Source organism: Eupeodes corollae, chromosome 1 (assembly GCF_945859685.1).
Source record: "Eupeodes corollae chromosome 1, idEupCoro1.1, whole genome shotgun sequence".
Taxonomy (NCBI): domain Eukaryota; kingdom Metazoa; phylum Arthropoda; class Insecta; order Diptera; family Syrphidae; genus Eupeodes; species Eupeodes corollae.
In genome coordinates, this window is record NC_079147.1 from 244,293,127 (window position 1) to 244,310,457 (window position 17,331).

The 17,331-nt window shown below is 40.8% G+C and overlaps 1 protein-coding gene across 1 annotated transcript; it reads right to left on the reverse strand.

Annotated features, from left to right (window-relative positions):
- Positions 1-392: 392 nt before the first annotated feature.
- On the reverse strand, positions 393-14,841 carry LOC129942841 (protein flightless-1). Its single transcript, XM_056051931.1, has 7 exons — positions 14,766-14,841; positions 12,709-14,416; positions 12,308-12,649; positions 11,147-12,236; positions 10,940-11,090; positions 813-1,091; positions 393-731 (listed from the first exon to the last, which is right to left on the reverse strand). The coding sequence occupies exons 1-7, from the start codon at positions 14,826-14,828 to the stop codon at positions 597-599; spliced, it is 3,768 nt and encodes a 1,255-aa protein (XP_055907906.1). The 5' UTR covers positions 14,829-14,841; the 3' UTR covers positions 393-596.
- Positions 14,842-17,331: the final 2,490 nt, after the last annotated feature.

Consider the following 17,331-nt stretch of genomic DNA (forward strand, 5'->3'; position numbering starts at 1 on the left):
ATCATCTATTTAGTAGAATGTAAGTCGCATGTTTGTAAATAGAGATTGGTCAATATCGACTCTAGTCGAGAGATTTGTTTTTGCGAGACAAAAGTGACGTCGCCAACGACGCCGATTACGAACGCCTAACGCCAAACGCCGAACGCCGAGAAAAGAAGTGATATATATTATATTATTATAAAAAAAAGTAAAAAATTGTAGAACAATTCTAAATTAAATTTAAAATCTAAATAAAATATACATTTTAACTAAAATATATATAAATAAAAATATATTAATGTATTATGTACGAATCTGTGAACACAAAAAGAAAAAAAAAACAAAAAATCATGACATACATAAGTGTATAAATTATATACAGCAAAAAATTCAGCAAAAGAAAAAAAGAAAAACAAATTATTAGCATTTTATTATTATGATATATATTCTGTGTATATTATAATAAATTTTAAATAAGTTACATTGTAAAAGTGTATCAGTACATTGTTAATATAATATTGTATAAACATTTAAAAGAAAAAGAACGAAAATATATAAATATATAGTAAAATAATATATTATGATGCATCGCTGTTCGCTGCTGGAACTTGGCTGATTTATTCAGGCGGAGCCTTATGGGCACCCCAGCCATGGAAACATTTCGTAAAACGTTTTGATTCTTTGTTCTTGAGGGTGAGGAAGAGTTTGCGCGGTCTTTCTGGTTGTTTGATCCTCATATGTTGAATGTATACCTGGAGTAAATGTTAATAATAAACAAATTAATTATAAAATCATTAAATGTATAAATATTAAGTTCTGAGTTTTGTTTTTACTTGTGCAGATTTATAAGCAAGTTTTATTTCAACTTCACTGCATCTTGAACCGGGCCATAGGAATACTTGTTCGCCATTATCCAAAATCATTATGTCATCGTCGGCGAGATCGTCTTGACAGAAATCGGAACATTTTTCAGCGACAGTGAAGTAACCTTTCTCATTGGAACAACGGAAGAGGCGAGTGAAATTCATGTAATCGGCATCTTTGTCGTAGGGCTTGCGGCCACCCAAAGCCACCCAGAAGAAGTTCTCTGGCTCTTCGCCTTCGTTCAGAATCTGCAAATTAAATTGATGAGTTTTTTTGGTTTTCCGTTTAATTATAAATTCTTCACCACCACAAAATCTTGTACGCTAACTTAAATTTACTTAAATGGCAGCGGGATGAAAGACGAATATAATGCGGAAGAGATCTTGTGTGTTAAGAGTTATGTATTTGTTCTTTTTAGTTGCATGTGATTTTCTACGCAAAATGAGGTTTCAAATTTTCTTGAATCTGGGAAGTATTTTAATAACTTCAAAAATTCTTCTAACAGGTTTCAGGGATAAATTCTTGATTTTTTGTTATCATTATGGTAGAGATGTAAATAAGATTCTTTCTTGAGTTCTTGAAAAAGTTGTGAAATAAATTCTTCATTCTTGAGGAAGCTTAAAATTGTCCTTGTTCTTTTCAAATAAACAGCAAGCTAACATTCTTTGCATAATTAATTGAGTTAGGTTATTTTTATAACAAAATTCTTTTATAGAAAGACGCAAAGCATCTTTGTACAAATAAAAATGATAACGGCTAAGATTTAAAACTTTTAAATTGCACTTCTTCACTTACAACTATTGTAATATTTAACAAAAAATATGGTTTATCGATTAAAAAATGTATAGTATGAATAAAAAACCGAACCTACTTACGACAAGCTTCTCCAAACGGTGTAGGGTTGCTCCTCAACAAATGAGTAGTTGTTTCCGTTTCATGTGTACACAATTTTAAGACAGACTATTAGAACATCAGCTGATTTCAAAACGACACTATTATTAAATAGTTCCATACCAGACAGAGAATTTTAGAGTAAGTTTTTTGTAGATATCTATTTGTCTAGTTCTACGATTGAAACTTGAACTGTTTAAACAATGGATATAATTTTCTTTTATTTAAAAACAATTTTCCTTCCAACCGTGTTTAACAACCAACTGAGCTAACTCGTCATAAGTAAAGAGAAGCTGCTTCTATTGATGAAGTACCTGCTTTGGTTTACTAATACGATTTAACGGGGAAGGTGTTCAGCTTGAGAAGATTTTGAGCCACTACCATTAAATTTCTTCAACATTTCGTTAAATAAATCGACATTTACCCTTTTCTATAGCGAGTGTTATAAAATGGGGTCTCGGAAATTTCACCAAACAAAATTACGCCAGAATATTGTTTGTTCGAAAACTCTAGACAAATTTTTTCTCTTGAAATGTATAGAAGGTTTGTTTCTGTGTATTTACAAAATGAAGGTCTTTCTCTAAAACCTCTTATTTGTACTTTTCGCTGTTTGTTCTTGACAAATTTCAATTCGGATTCACTAGCTGAGTTTTCTACGACAGCAAACAATAATAATAATAATAATAAATAATTGTTTTGCATACCCATGAAATGCTTGCAAGTTTCTTTTTTTTTCATAACAAGCGCACACTCAAGGGGATATATTACCCTTATTATGTAGACACAGTGTGAGCACTAGGAAAGGGAGAGAGGGGTTGAAAGGAGATGTCGGTGCACATTGGTTTTGAATTCCTGAATATTGCAATAGCTGGGAAAGACAGAGTGTGGCAAGGCATTCCGCATTCGCATAGTACGGCTAAAGAACGAATCTCTGTACTTGACAGTACGACCGAAGATGGGCTCGAGGGTATATTGATGAGCATTCCTAGAAGCGCGAGTATTACGGTTGAACTGTTTAAGGGGAGGAATGCAGCTGGCTATTTCTCTAGAGCATAAACCATTAAAATAACGGTAGAAAAGCATGAGACAAGAAACATTTGGACGATGTTCAAGTGACGTAAATGATCTTATGATGGTAATATCACCAATCAATCTAAATGCTCTACGTTCAATACTATCCAAGAGGCTTAAGTAAGTTGCAGGAGCACCAGCCCAGATATGGGAGTTATACTCAAGCTTTGGACGTATATAAGTCTTGTAAATAACAGCCAGATCAGAGGGGGAGAAAAACTTTTTGCATCGCCTTAGAAAACCCAAACATCTTGCGGCATTTTTGGCGACATCGCGTATGTGATCGTTCTACAAAAGGTGGTTGGTGATACACATACCAAGAATATCGAGATGTTCAGTTTCCTCGATGCAAGTGCCATTTATGGATAATGGCAGGGGGGGGGGGTATATTTCGTTTTAACGATACAAGACAGCATTGCGTTTTCGAAGCATTAAATTCCACACGGTTTCTTATTCCCCATTGAACAATGCTGTTTAGGTCGGAATTTAATGAGCTTATCATATTTTGTCGTTGCAGTTCCACATCCGAAGAAGAGGGGTGTGAATCTGAAAACGAATAAGAAAAGCTAAGAGTACTATCGTCAGCGAAACAATGTATTGGATTAGATGTTGCAGACAGGAGGACTCTCGCTACAGTACGAGTGTTAAAAAAGATTTGCCCCATAGAATCATTAACTCGCTCAAGTATAGGCGCAGTCATAACACTCACTGGCAGAGTTGAATTGGCGGCGAACTGATTAGCAAAGAGATTTGCTTTCTCTAAAGAGCTAACAAATGGCGTGTCATTCACAACGAGCGTAGGAACCGATGACGAGGAAGAATTCCTCATATTTTTAAAAATGACCAAACATTTTTACTGCCTTTGGCACATTGCAGTATTTTTTGTCGTAATTTTTGGTCATGTAAAAATTTGGTCCGTCGAATATGGGCGTTGCAGGCCTTCCTGGCTTGCTTAAACTTATTCCGGTTTTCCTAAGTTGGATTGGCTTTAAAACAACGGAAACTTACCTTCTAAACCCTAACAACCTTTTTACAGCTCGCATCGAACCATGCGTTTTCCTTAGGCCTGATGCTTTTAACCCTATTCGGGATAAAAGTTCTCATTCCCAGGAGAATCAAACTTGTGATCATATCAGCGCTGGCGTCAACGTCACTATCGAGGGAGCATAATGACCAGTTAAAGATCCTGAAGTAGTTATTGAGACCGTCCCAGTTGGCTTTCTCGTATTGCTAAACGGTTCTCTTAGGAGCTCTTTCTTTAACTGGAGAGTTTTTACACGAGAAATTTGCTGATATGACACAATGGTCAGATGTGCCTAGAGGAGATAGAAAACTAATAGTGTACTTACCAGGGTCAGAGGTAAGAAACAAGTCAAGAGTGTTTTCTGCTCGACCTACCACGTCCGATATTCGAGTGGGCTCGTTGACCAGCTGAGTTAGGTGGTTTAACTCAGCGAAGATCTCAGCACACACTCCTTCTAGTGTTGTCTGGCCCGAATGTTGAGGCCATGAAGAATTGTGTACATTGAAATCGCCCGTAACAACGATTCAATCCCTGCTTGTGCCACCTAACTTTTTTCACGGGTACTGCCTCTTTCGAGGAATTGACAAATTCTCCAAGAGTAATTCTTGTCATGAAAAAGTGCTTTCTCAAATTAATTAAAAGAATAGATTTGGACATTCCCGATGATATTTTAAATGAGTTTCATATCCACCTACTAGGTTTACTGGATAGCTTACTTACTTACTTACTTAAGGAAAACGTATGGGTAATAAACCCGTACTCTGTCGCGTTGGAAAAGCCACCTACCCTGATATCGCTGTAGTTTGAGTGCTTGATTGACCTGACCTAAGCGCTTGATACGAGTAACTGCGAAAAATGGCATAAATATGGGCAACGAAGTGCTCCGCGTTAAATTTCTCACACAAAAAATGCTCCGCGACTAAAAAAGTTTGAAACCGCTGCTCTATACATTACAGTACGACGGAAATTTCGTTCTTGGTTATAACTAATGAGCATTTCTGGAGTTTATTACTGTTGATTTGGCTATTTTATTAGAGAAAAATCCGTAATAATGAAATAAACATTTAAAAAAAATGTATTTAAGAAAGAAATTATTATTATTTATCTATTACCAACTCCTACTCTCACCCCCCCCCTCGCCTAGTACCTCAACTGGAGATTGGGTTCTGACCCCAGTGGAAAGTTGTTGGGGGCAGCAAACAAGATAGGGGGGGAGAGTAGTTTCCACTAAGGCACTTCTCCTTATCCAGACGAATTCTCGTGATGAAATCAACGGCGGCGTCTACAGTTCCAGGTTTAACTACTTAGTGAATACCTTATAGGGATTCTTCGACATATTCAGAGCCCAGGCCTGTTAGGAGCGGTTTTATGCGGCTCCCCATCCTTGGAGTTATACTAAGGACCTGGCACTCCAGGTTGGGGGTTGTGCCGTCGGGGTGACTTCCTGGCCACGTACAAAATACCTTACTTGCGAAGCACCAACAATCCTCGGATACGGACGGATTCACTGTTGACAACCCACGCAAACTAAATAAGGACAACGAACTTCGGATCTGTGCGTGGAATGTTAGGTCCCTTAACAAACCAGATATTACCGCCATCCAAGAAGTGCGATGGGATGGATCGGCCAAACGCAAACTAAAAGACTGCGATGTATACTACGGCGACTGCTACCGAGAACACAGACAGCGCATGCCCCAACAGAGGAGAAAGATGAAGACATCAAAGACATATTCTTCGAGCTCTAGACAAGACATATGAGCAGTGCCCTGGCTATGACATTAAAATTATCTTAGGAGATTTCAATGCCAAGCTAGGAAGAGAAGACATCTTTGGAGGGATAATCGGGAGATACAGCCTGCACGACACCACCTCCGACAACGGATTCAGGCTGGTCGATTTCGCTGCGGGCGAGACGTTGTGGTAGCTAGTACGCAGTTCACGCATCTTAATATCCACAAGGGGACATGGAAATCTCCTGATCAATCAACCGTCAACCAGATTGACCACATTGCGATCGACGCACGATACTTCTCCAGTATCCAGGATATACGAACATTCCGAGAGGCCAACATTGACTCGGACCACTACCTCGTTGTAGCCAAGGTACGGCTACGGATATCCCGATCCAAGCCAAAACAAGGAAGTACTGTGAGAAGATTCGACATTAGACGGCTACAGTCACAAGAGACTGCCATGTCCTTTTCCGATCGAGTCTCTAATAACCTCTTAAGGAGTCCTATGCTACCTGCATCAAGCATTGAAAAAAGTGGCAACATTGCCTTGAAGCCATCAGAGATGCCGCCTTTGAAGTGCTAGGTTTCGAACGGCCACCACAACGAAACCCCTAATTTGACGACGAATGCCGGTAAGCCAGCGAAACAGCAGGCATACAAAACGGCGCTGCACAAAGGGACCAGAGATACTCGCGAGCTCTACGAGCAGAAGAGGAGAGAGAAACACCGGCATCTTAGATGGAAAAAAAGAGAGCATGAGAAGCGCGAGATCGAGGAGATAGAGGGATGTCACAAAAAGAATGAGGTTCGTAAATTTTACCAAAAGGTAAAAAAAACCTCCCAAGTTTACCAGCCACGAACCGAAGCCTGTAAAGACGATCAGGGGAACATCGTAGTAGAACCGCAGTCGATGCTGAGAATACGGAAAGATCACTTCTTCAAGTTATATAACGGCGATGACGAACCGAATTCCGCTGTAAGGGAAATAGAACCACCCAACCTCGGCGACGCAGATCAACAATTCCGCCTACCCGACCTTGACGAAGTGAAGATAGCTGACGGCATCGCTGCCGAACTATTCAAAGCAGCAGGCGATGACTTGGTAGGGAGCATGCACCAACTCATCTGCAAAATATGGTCGGAAGAAAGGATGCCCGATGAGTGGAATCTCAGCATAGTTTGCCCAATACATAAAAAAGGAGACCCTTTTAATTGCGCCAACTACAGAGGCATTAGTCTCCTTAACATTACATATACCATCCTTTCTACCGTATTATGTGAACGTCTGAAGCCATTCGTCAACAACCTGATTGGTCCTTATCAGTGTGGCTTTAGACCAGGAAAGAATTGTGGAAAACTCAACCGTCAACACCAGACGCACAATCTTCCAAAGGTCCATCCAATTCCTCGGATACGCAGATGATATTGACATAATTGGAAGATCAAAGCGTGATGTCAGTGGAGCGTTTTTAAGCATTGCGAGGGAAGCGCAGAAGATGGGTTTAGTGGTCAATGAGGGCAAGACGAAGTATATGCTGTCATCAAAAAAGGACATTGAACAACGACGTCTTCTTCTCGGTTTCTTAGTATCTGCTGTTCTTGATCGAGCGCTCAGTTACAGACTTCAATAGCGCTCAAGCGCCTTGTTGAGGCAGATTACTTGAATAAATATTTAATAGATAAATTACTTACTTACTTACTTAAGGTGGCGCTACAGTCCTGTGTGAACTAGGGCCTCACCCAACAAACTTCTTCATCTAGCTCGGTCCCTAGCTAGATGTCTCCAGTTTTGCGCTCAAAGTTGGGTGAGGTCACATTCCACTTGTGCGCGCCACTTGATCCGCGGTCTTCCTGTACTGCGCTGTCCTGTGACTGTGGATTCGAAGACTTTCCGGGCTGGAGCATTGGTTTCCATGCGCTCTACGTAACCCAGCCATTTTAGTCGTTCTACTTTTACCCTTATGGGCTAAGTCTACGTCACTGTACAGCCCGAACAGCTCGTCGTTCCATCTTTTCCTCCACTCCCCTTCGATGCATACAGGACCGTAGATCACACGAAGAACTTTTCTCTCGAACCGACCCAAGGTGCTTTCATCCTCTTTTGTCATAGTCCATGCTTCTGCACCGTATAGCAGGACGGGGATGATAAGGGTCTTTTAAAGCAACACTTTGGTCCCTCGAGAGAGGACTTTAACTTAATTGCTTTCTTAGTGCAAAGAAACAGCGGTTAGCAAGAGTTATTCTGCGTTTGATCTCAGCGCTGGTGTTGTTTTCTGAGTTTACAGCGGAGCCTAGGTAGACGAAGTCCTTGACTACCTCAAAGTTACGTCTGTCGATTGTGACGTTTTGACCAAAACGTCGGTGTTGTATGTCCTTTCTAGACGACAGCATGTACTTTGTTTTGCCCTCATTAACCGTTAAACCCATTTTTGCCGCCTCTGCCTCAATACTCACAAAAGCCCCATTGACATCACGCTGAGTTCTTCCGATTATGTCAATGTCATCAGCATATGCCAGTAATTGGACAGACTTTTGAAAGATAGTGCCTCTAGTGTTGACGTGTGAGCTCTGCACTATTCTTTCAAGCACGATGTTAAAAAAATCGCATGACAGCGCATCACCTTGTCTAAAACCTTTTTTGACATCAAAAGGTTCTGTTAAGTTGTTTCCAACCTTTATGGAGCAGCGTGAATTCTCCATGGTCATCCTGCACAAACGGACGAGTTTGGCAGGGATGCCAAAACTAGACATGGCTCTATACAGCTCGTCCCTGTAGATGCTGTCATATGCGGCCTTGAAATCGATGAAAAGATGGTGGGTGTCGATTTGGTATTCTTGGGTGTTTTCCAGGATATGCCGTAATGTTAATATTTGATCAACTGTGGGCTTTTCTGGTCTAAAACCACACTGATAAGGACCTATCATGTTGTTGACGATGGGCTTTAGACGTTCACATATTACGGCAGAGAAGATTTTATAGGCGATGTTAAGTAGACTTCAAAAAATCAAATGGGGTGGCGCAACAGTCCGTTGTGAACCAGGGCCTAGTGACTTACAACTCTCAACCATTCCTGTGTGCGAATACTGTTGTCAGGAATGGAAGGGACCTACAATTTTGGGCCGAATCTGAACGGCTAGTTTTGAGAAAGCACTTTTTCATGACAAGAATTACTCTTGAAGGATTTGTCAATTCCTCGCAAGAGGCAGTACCCGCGAAAATTATTACAATTAAGGTGGCGCAGGCAGGGATTGAACCCAGACCCTTTGCATGACAGTCCAACGCACTAACCATCATGCTACGGGTACTACAAGTAGACTTATTCCTCTATAATTGGTGCAGTTTAGAGGGTCTCCTTTTTTCAGGATCGGGCAAACAATACTGAGGTTCCATTCATCGGGCATGCTTTCTTCCGACCATATGTTACAGATAACTTGGTGCATGCTCCTAACCAACTTATCTCCAGCTGCTTTAAAGACCTCGGCATTCAAGCTATCTGCTCCAGCGGCTTTATTAGACTTCAACTTAGATATGGCAATCTTTAATTCGTCTAAGTCGGGAGGACGGGGTTATTGGCTTTCGTCGTCTATGTTGAATGGATCATCTTGCCTGACAGCGGAATTCAGTTCGTCGTCGCCGTTATACAGTCTGCAGAAGTGGTCCTTCCATATCCTCAGTATTGACTGCGGTTCCACTATGATGTTTCCACTTTCGTCTTTGCAGTCTTCGGTTCTAGGTTTATGTACCTGTGAATTTCGTTTCACCTGTCCATAAAACTTTCGAACCTCATTCCTGCTTTTATACTCCTCAGCATCTTCGACCGCACGCTTCTCATGCCCTCTCTTTTTCCTTCAGAGAAGTCGGCGTTCCTCTCGCCTCTTCTGCTCATAGAGCTCACGAGCAGCTCTCATATTTTTATGCAGCGCTGCTTTGCGTGCCTGTTGTTTGGCTGCATTTGCCTGCCGACATTCCTCATCAAACCAGGGGTTCCTTGTTGGTGGCTGTTTGAAACCCAGCACATCAGAGGCGGCTTCTCTGATTGCATCTTGGCAATGTTGCCACTGGTTTTCAATACATTGTGTTGGCGGCAGAGACCTTCGAGAGAGGTTACTCGGTCGGAAAAGGATTTTGCGATTTCTGGCGATTGTAGCCATTCGACGTTGTACCTTCTCCCAGCACCTCCCTGTTTTGCCTTGGGTCTGGAAATCCGAAGTGCTACCTTGGCTACAACGAGGTAGTGGTCCGAGTCGATGTTAGCTCCTCGGAAAGTTCGTACATCCATGATGCTAGAAGCGTGTATGGCGTCGATCGCAATATGGTCAATCTGGTTGATTGTAGATTGATCTGAAGAAGTCCAAGCACCTGGCTGCGTTAACAAGCAAGATTGCCGTATATGCGACGACACAAACCCACGCGTGGTTCCCCAGGTGATAATGCATCTCCAAAAAGTTACCATTTGGTGTGGATTTTGGATCGGCGGGGTAATTGGTGCGTATTTTTTTTAAACGACGTTAATAAGGCGGTCACCGTCAACAGCGAGCGCTACAAAACGATGATACCTAATTTCTTATGGCCCAAATTGAACCATATGGACCCAAACGACATTTGGTTCCAGCAAACACAACATGACCTCGCCCTAATTAAAAAAACCCTATAGATACACATAAGTGAGATTAAAGATGGAAGTAAATACATATCGATAGTGGCAACGTTATTAAATTATGCATTGCTTTCTATTGAATTTTGTATTCCACTTTCAACGATGCTATCAAGGTCAGATAAGTAAGGCAATAGAAGTAATATGAAAGCTGGGTGTAATGTCATAAGCAAAGCTAGTAATGTAATAAGAAGTTCTAGTCAGGAGATTATTAAAACAACTTATAGAGTGAGAGGACACCATCATTTTTTGGTTTCAGATTTGTATCCAAAGCTACCTGCACTGAACGGCAATTTCATATCCAAAGAAAGAATAGTCTTCCAAACCGAAGACCCGCATATTTTCGTTTAAAAAGCGTGATACCAGATTCTATCAAATGGATTTGAAATGTCAAACTCAATCATTTTACTTTCTCCAAAACGGTGTAAGTATTTATCACACTGTTCGGTGAGATGAACCATAAAATCACCAGTGGACCTCTTCCTCTTAAAGACTTAATTTCGGTTTACCAGATATTTTCTGAGCTTATAATCAGCATTTTTATGGCCATGGAAAACAACATTGTTCAAATACCCCTGCCTACATTTTAATCGCTCTTTTAAAGACACTGATTACCTTCTTTAAATTCTATTTTTGTATTTTGATAAATGATGTTATGATTGATCACCATAGTCTTGTTCTTTTTAATGAAAAATTTTAACTTGAAAAATAAGACTCACCTGTAAGCTAACCCACGGGTTATTGAACATATTCTCAGCGATATCTTGAATAAGTTTAGCTTCTTCGGGAGCTGCTTTCGAACCAATCCAAACATAAACAATTCCCGATTGTGATTCATCTTCAGTTTCAAATGGAACATACAAAATATAACTGAAAGAATACAAAACTTAGAAGAACAAAACCACAAATAAGCTTCAAAAGCTTACCAAAAAGCCGAATTCAAATTAACTGCATCCGGTTGAATTTGTATCAACCTTGTGCATAATGCCCCACCATTCGAACGCAAGTGGAAGAATTCCACTGCCGCCTTACCATCGGGGGTCTTTTGCTTATCCTTTCGCTTGCCCGTGTGTATTATGAAGGTCCTCTTAAAGTGAGCCATAAATTTCAGATTCTCTTGCTGTTGATGGATGCGGATCACTTCGAGTTCCTCGCCAAACATCGCCTTAAATTTCTTCTGCAACGTGAAGGTAAATGTCAACCATCCCATATTGCCGGCGTTTCGTCCCTGCCAGAAGTAAACTACACACTGGATTTCCTCATCAGGCGGAGCTCGATTGTCGTCTTCGGGGGCATCGTCGCCCTCGTCCTCCAGAGGAATACAGTATCGACACAGGAATACATAACACTCGCCAGTGTAGAAGTGGCCCAGCTCCTCCTCCGGCAGACGGACGAACTTCTTGCCCTCCAAGACAAACGCTTCCATAGCCTCCAAGTCGTAGTTCCACTCCTCCTCCAGCTGTTCGGCCTCACTCAGAGCCATGGGATTCTGGCGCGGCATAAACAGAGCAGCCAAATCCGACTTAGTTTCCTGCTTCCTCGCCCAGATGGTTAAATCCGCTCCGGTCTTCGCCACTGATGTTGCTGTCCGGGTGAAATCTACCGCCATAACCTCGTCCCATCCGATGAACTTCGACTTGAAGATTTGAATCTCAGTTCCCTCCTGAACTCGAGTGACCAAAGCATACTCTGGCCTGTTGATCATGTTGAAGAGCTCTCGGGAGAGTTTGACGGCAGCTGCGCGCACCAAACGCGTCGATTTCTTGCCGAACCACACAAACAAATCGGCATAGCAGTCAAGGATATAGACATTCTTGCTGCTGAGCAACGTGTGGACGAGCTTCTGCTCGGGAATTTCGACCTGAGGCAGCTCCAAATAGCCCATACCCAGTTGAACTTGGTACAAACGCGGAATTGGCGGCACGAAGTTCTCCGACACATGTTGGGGAATCTTCGCGGCGGCAGCAATTTCAGGATCAGCTCCCAACTGGTCCCAAAATTCTGTACTTTCATCTCCTAAAAAGACACAAGAACAGGAACGATATAAAAGGCGACCTCGTTTGGAAGAGAATTCCCTCTCGGCTTACCTTGCATCTCAACGATGATATCACACTTGTTCTTGCGCTCGGTCTTGTTAATCTTCTCCGCCATCAGACGTGACTTTGAATTGAGGGTGTTCTTCGAACAGCGTCCATACCACAGGAACATCTTCTGTCCACAATCCAAGACGAATGCGTATCGTGGATCGAGGGAGTTGAAATCAACAGCCACGGGTTCCAAATGGATTGAGGCTCCTGCTGCATGGACGCGATACAATCGGATGGTGTAGAGCATGTCCTCGATTGTGTAGAAACCAGTAGCGGTGCGACCGCCTTCGATGTATGTCACATCGGTATCAAAAAGTGCCAGGAACTCCTCCGATTCGTCATCTGAAAATTTCACAAAAGCTAAATCAATATCAGAGGTGGAAAAGTCGTCTTTTGCTTACTTTGTTCTTCACGAATTGTCCGGCAGCGGGCACCTAAGAAGTTCCTCAGATTCACAGCATGAATAGCCGCACAAGCTCGCTTATCCAGAGTCGCGTTGTTTCCAATCCAAAAGAATATCTCCCAAGTCAATTGACCCAAATCGTCAAGGCTCGTCTTCAACACGATGTAACAATCTCCCTCGTAGAACTTGCCATGAGCCACTTCCTCGATTTTGTTGGGCAAGAAGTTCTCGATCTCCCAAATGGTGATGCCTGGCAATTGGCCATCGTCCTTCTCGAAGAACTTCGAATAGTCCAGTGGGGGTTTCTCCAGGGATTCATCCCATCGCTTGGGCTTCAAACTCTCGGGTTTGCCATCGTCGCCATTCCAGGAGGACGTGTTGTTTGTGGCATCGTCCTTCTCCTTGGCAATGTCTTTCATGCCTTTGAGGATTTTGGCGGAGTCCTGATCAGGTCCATCATTGCGGAGACCACGACGCAGACGAATCTTCCTGGCAATGGGATCCTTTCCGGTGCCATTTGCAGGAATCGAGGGAGGGACACTGGCTCCAGCCAATCGCAGCTGAGTCTGCAGGGAGAAGTCGATGTTGTAGAACTCGATGCCAGAGCCTTTGATGATCTCCGTCGGCTTGGGAGGCATTATCAGGTCTGGGTTGTTGCGTAGATCCAGCTGGTCGAGGTCTGATAGCAGATGGATGGCGTCTGGGAGGGTAATCAATCGATTCGAACTCAGATTCAGCTTCTTGAGTGACCCACAACGGCACAAGCCCTCAGGGACCATCTCCAGGCGGTTGTTTGAGGCAGAGAACACCTCCATGCTGCATAGCTTGCCCACTCCCGAAGGTATTCCTTCAAAGTCTAACTTATTGTCATTCAAATACAAGCGCCTTAAGTTCATAAGCTTGCAAATGGCCGATGGTAAGGCTGTCAGTTGGTTCCGGGACAGATTCAAAGTCTCCAGCTTCTGCCAGAACTCGACGCCCGATGATAGTTCAGTTATTTCGTTGTCACTCAGGTTGAGACGTTTCAAATTGGGCAGATTGTAGAGGCAATCGGGCACCTTGGGCAGGCAGTTCTGTGACAGATCCAACTCGGCCAGATTCGACAGGCTGTCCAGAGTTGTGGGGAAATTCAGAAGCGTCCTCTGTGTGTTCCTCATATTGAGGACTTCCAGATTCTGCAGCGAGGGTAATTGTCTCAGTTGAAAAAGCTCCAGGGGGTTATCTGCAAGGATTAAGGTTTGAAGATTCGCCAGACGTCTCGTCTGAGGAGGCAGTGTCTCGAGTTTGTTGTGCGACAGGTCGAGGAGCAACAAATCTGTGAGATGAATAAATAATGCTGTAGGAATGGTTTCGATTTGGTTGTGGCTTAAATTCAGAACCAATAAGTTCTTGGCGCGTTCTAATCCTTCAGGAACCTCTTTAAGTTTGTTGTGCGATAAATCGAGGGTCGTCAATTCGTCCAAACGAAATAGTTCCGGTGGAATTCCACTGCTCTTGATGTTGTTGTGACGGAGGTTCAATGACCTCAGGCATCCCAGCTCGGTGAGCTCGCCGAAAAGCTTCTCAAGTTCGTTGTTCTTCATCGAGAGATGCTCCAATTTGTGCAGATTTCCCATTTCCTCGGGAATCTCTTTGAGATGTGTGCGGTCGAGTTTGAGCCATTGCACTCGGGTCATCAAGCGCAGGGCATTTGGAAATTTATCACCCTGAATTAATAAACAAAATAAAATAAAACGACTTTGCAATCATTCAAAAAGTAAACAAAAACAAAAATACGAGGAATTTAATGTTTGTAAACAAAAATTCAGCACGAATTTCGAAAGAAAAGAGATGGCTCTATATTTGTATTTCTTCGGTTGTTTCTATTTTCGAATGCCATTGTCATGATGACATTGGGGCGAAATGAAAATGGTGACACATCCAATTTGCAAGGTGAACTTTTAAACACACATTTTTAGACTTTTAACACGTTTTTCAGGGCAAATTTATTATTTTAATTGTTGGGAAAATATTAAATATTGAAAATATGCTTATTTTACTATTTAAAACACTTACACTGAAGTCATTTGTTGTAAAATCAACACCGCGGACGAACGGCAGTACACCCGTGTTCGCCATCTTTTTTCAATTTAGTCAATTTGACATTTGGATGGGGTATTGCCAGTTATGAAAAATAAAAATGACATTTATGTTCGAAATTATTAATGGAAGTTACATGGTGAGATTGAACTGTTTTATTTATATAATTTAGTAATGAAGTAGATTAGTAATTAATATTTATAATAAGTTTGTAGAAGTAATTCAATTTAAAACCATATATTTCTTGAATTTCTGGGAATTTTGTATATAGGCTTGCAGGGTAGGACTGTTAAATATAAATCATAATTCACCGCTCAGATGTTAAATTAGTTTCATTTCTCTTTTTTTAAATTCGGTTTGCACGATAGAGAATAATTGAGACGTCGAACCATAGAGGAAATATAATATCTGTTTACACAAAAGCAGATTTCGAGATTTAACATAAACAAAATTAAAAATAAAGTTTTCAGCGAACATTTTTAATTATTTACTGAATTTTTTCCAAAAAAATTGTAATCAATTTTCAGACTTCTTAAAATTAATCTACATGTTAATAAACTTTTCTGTCAGATACCCAGCTGTTCTTTACCACGTAAAATACTATTTTGACACCTTCCCTAGATTTTTAAGCAGAAATTGTTTGTTTTTCAAATTTTGAAGAGCGGTATGGAATTCTCTCAGATTGAGAAAACTGCCAAAAAACTATGGAACACTTTCTTAAAATTAGTTTGCTGCCTCGTGAGCACTTTCTTCGGCCCACACCCAATTTTTTTTAGTTTGGAACAGCATTTGGTCAACAGTTGTTGACAAGGTTGGGAACAGACCTAACATTTTATTTTTACAAAAATTGTGCTTTAAATTCAAAAGGTGGAAATATTATGTATGCATTAAACAGATTAACAAAACAAAATCAATTATGTTGGTATAAGTTATATATATAAAAAAAAAACAAAGTAATATATGTATGTAGGTACATTAGAAATTATCTAAAAAGTTAAATTTACAATTCATCATCACAACGATCACCATCATCATCATCAACATCATCATCATCATCATCATCATCAACATCATCATCATCAACATCATCTTCATCATCATCAATTTTGGCCAATATTAAGCTTGTTTTCAAAGGAGTTACATGATGAGATGCCCAGAGCAGTCGAAGTCCTCCATATACCTTACCTATCGCTAGATTAATATGAGTGTTCCAACTTAGTGTTTTATTAAATGTAAGCCCAAGATTTTTGGCAGAATCGACGAACTCGATAGCACAGTTGTTTAAATAAACCTCTGGAAAATATGAGGTATCAGTTATAGTTCTAGAGATGACTAAGCATTTAGTTTTTTTTCGGATTTAAACAAAGATCGTTTTTGCGGGACCACATAACAATTGTATTTAAATCCTCGTTGACTTCATACAAGCCATTCTCAAGGATACCTAGTTGAAAATTGTTGTATAATTGAACGTCGTCTGCATACATGTGCACAGAAGAGCTCAGTGGATATGATCGATACACATCGAGAACAGTAAAGGGCCCAAAACAGAGCCCTGAGGGTCACCTATTTGCTGAGGAAGGAAAGTAGACATAACATTGTTAGAAAAAACTGCCTGAGATCTACGGTTAAATAGGAGAGAATAAGCTTAACAGATGCAAAAAAAAAGAGAAATTAAATTGACCTTTAAGATTTTCACAAAGTATAAAATAGTTGACGGTATCAAATGCCTTTGAAAGGTCAAGAAGCGTTAATATAGTCACATTATCATTATCTAATTCTTTTCTGATATTCTCAACAACGTCTATTAAAGCTGTAGTACAGCTGTGCTTAGGGCGGAAGCCTGACTGATTGATACACATCAATTTATTACTTATGAGAACAATTCTTACTTGGTTATTTATCAGTTTCTCTAAAACCTTCGAAGGAAAAGGTAATATAGCTATAGATCGATAATCATCTCCATCACGATTTTTGGGAATTGGTATTATCTTCGTTTGCTTCCAAATAGAAGTGAAAGTACTAGTCATAAATATATTATTAAAAATGTAGATTATGTATTTCACTATATATGGACGAACCGCTTTAAGAAAAACCGGATGGATGCCATCATTTTCAATAAAGTAAGATTTAACACCTAGAACACTATCCAAAACATCGTAGTCACTAACAGTCAAAAAGCAAAAATTGGTCAAAGATGCTAAAGAAGGGTTAAGTTTTGGAGCATAAAACTGTTGCTTCCCGAATAAGACATAATACTCTATTTCCTAAAATTTTGTATTCATTATGCAATGCTTCAAGCCTAAAGGCCCAACTATAATAGGCATAAGCAAACATAAGCTTATGTCAAAAACCTAACGAAAATTCACTTAAGTTTGTGAAATTACTGCATAGCCATTCAATTTTTTCTACATGTCAGATTTTACTTATGCGGCGAGCGACTGGGATCGCTCTTTCTTAAGTTTGCTTAAGTTAACGAAACTGAGAAAAATTCAACGAAACGGAGCTAGACTCCATTATGTTCACTCGTATTGAGATTCTTTGT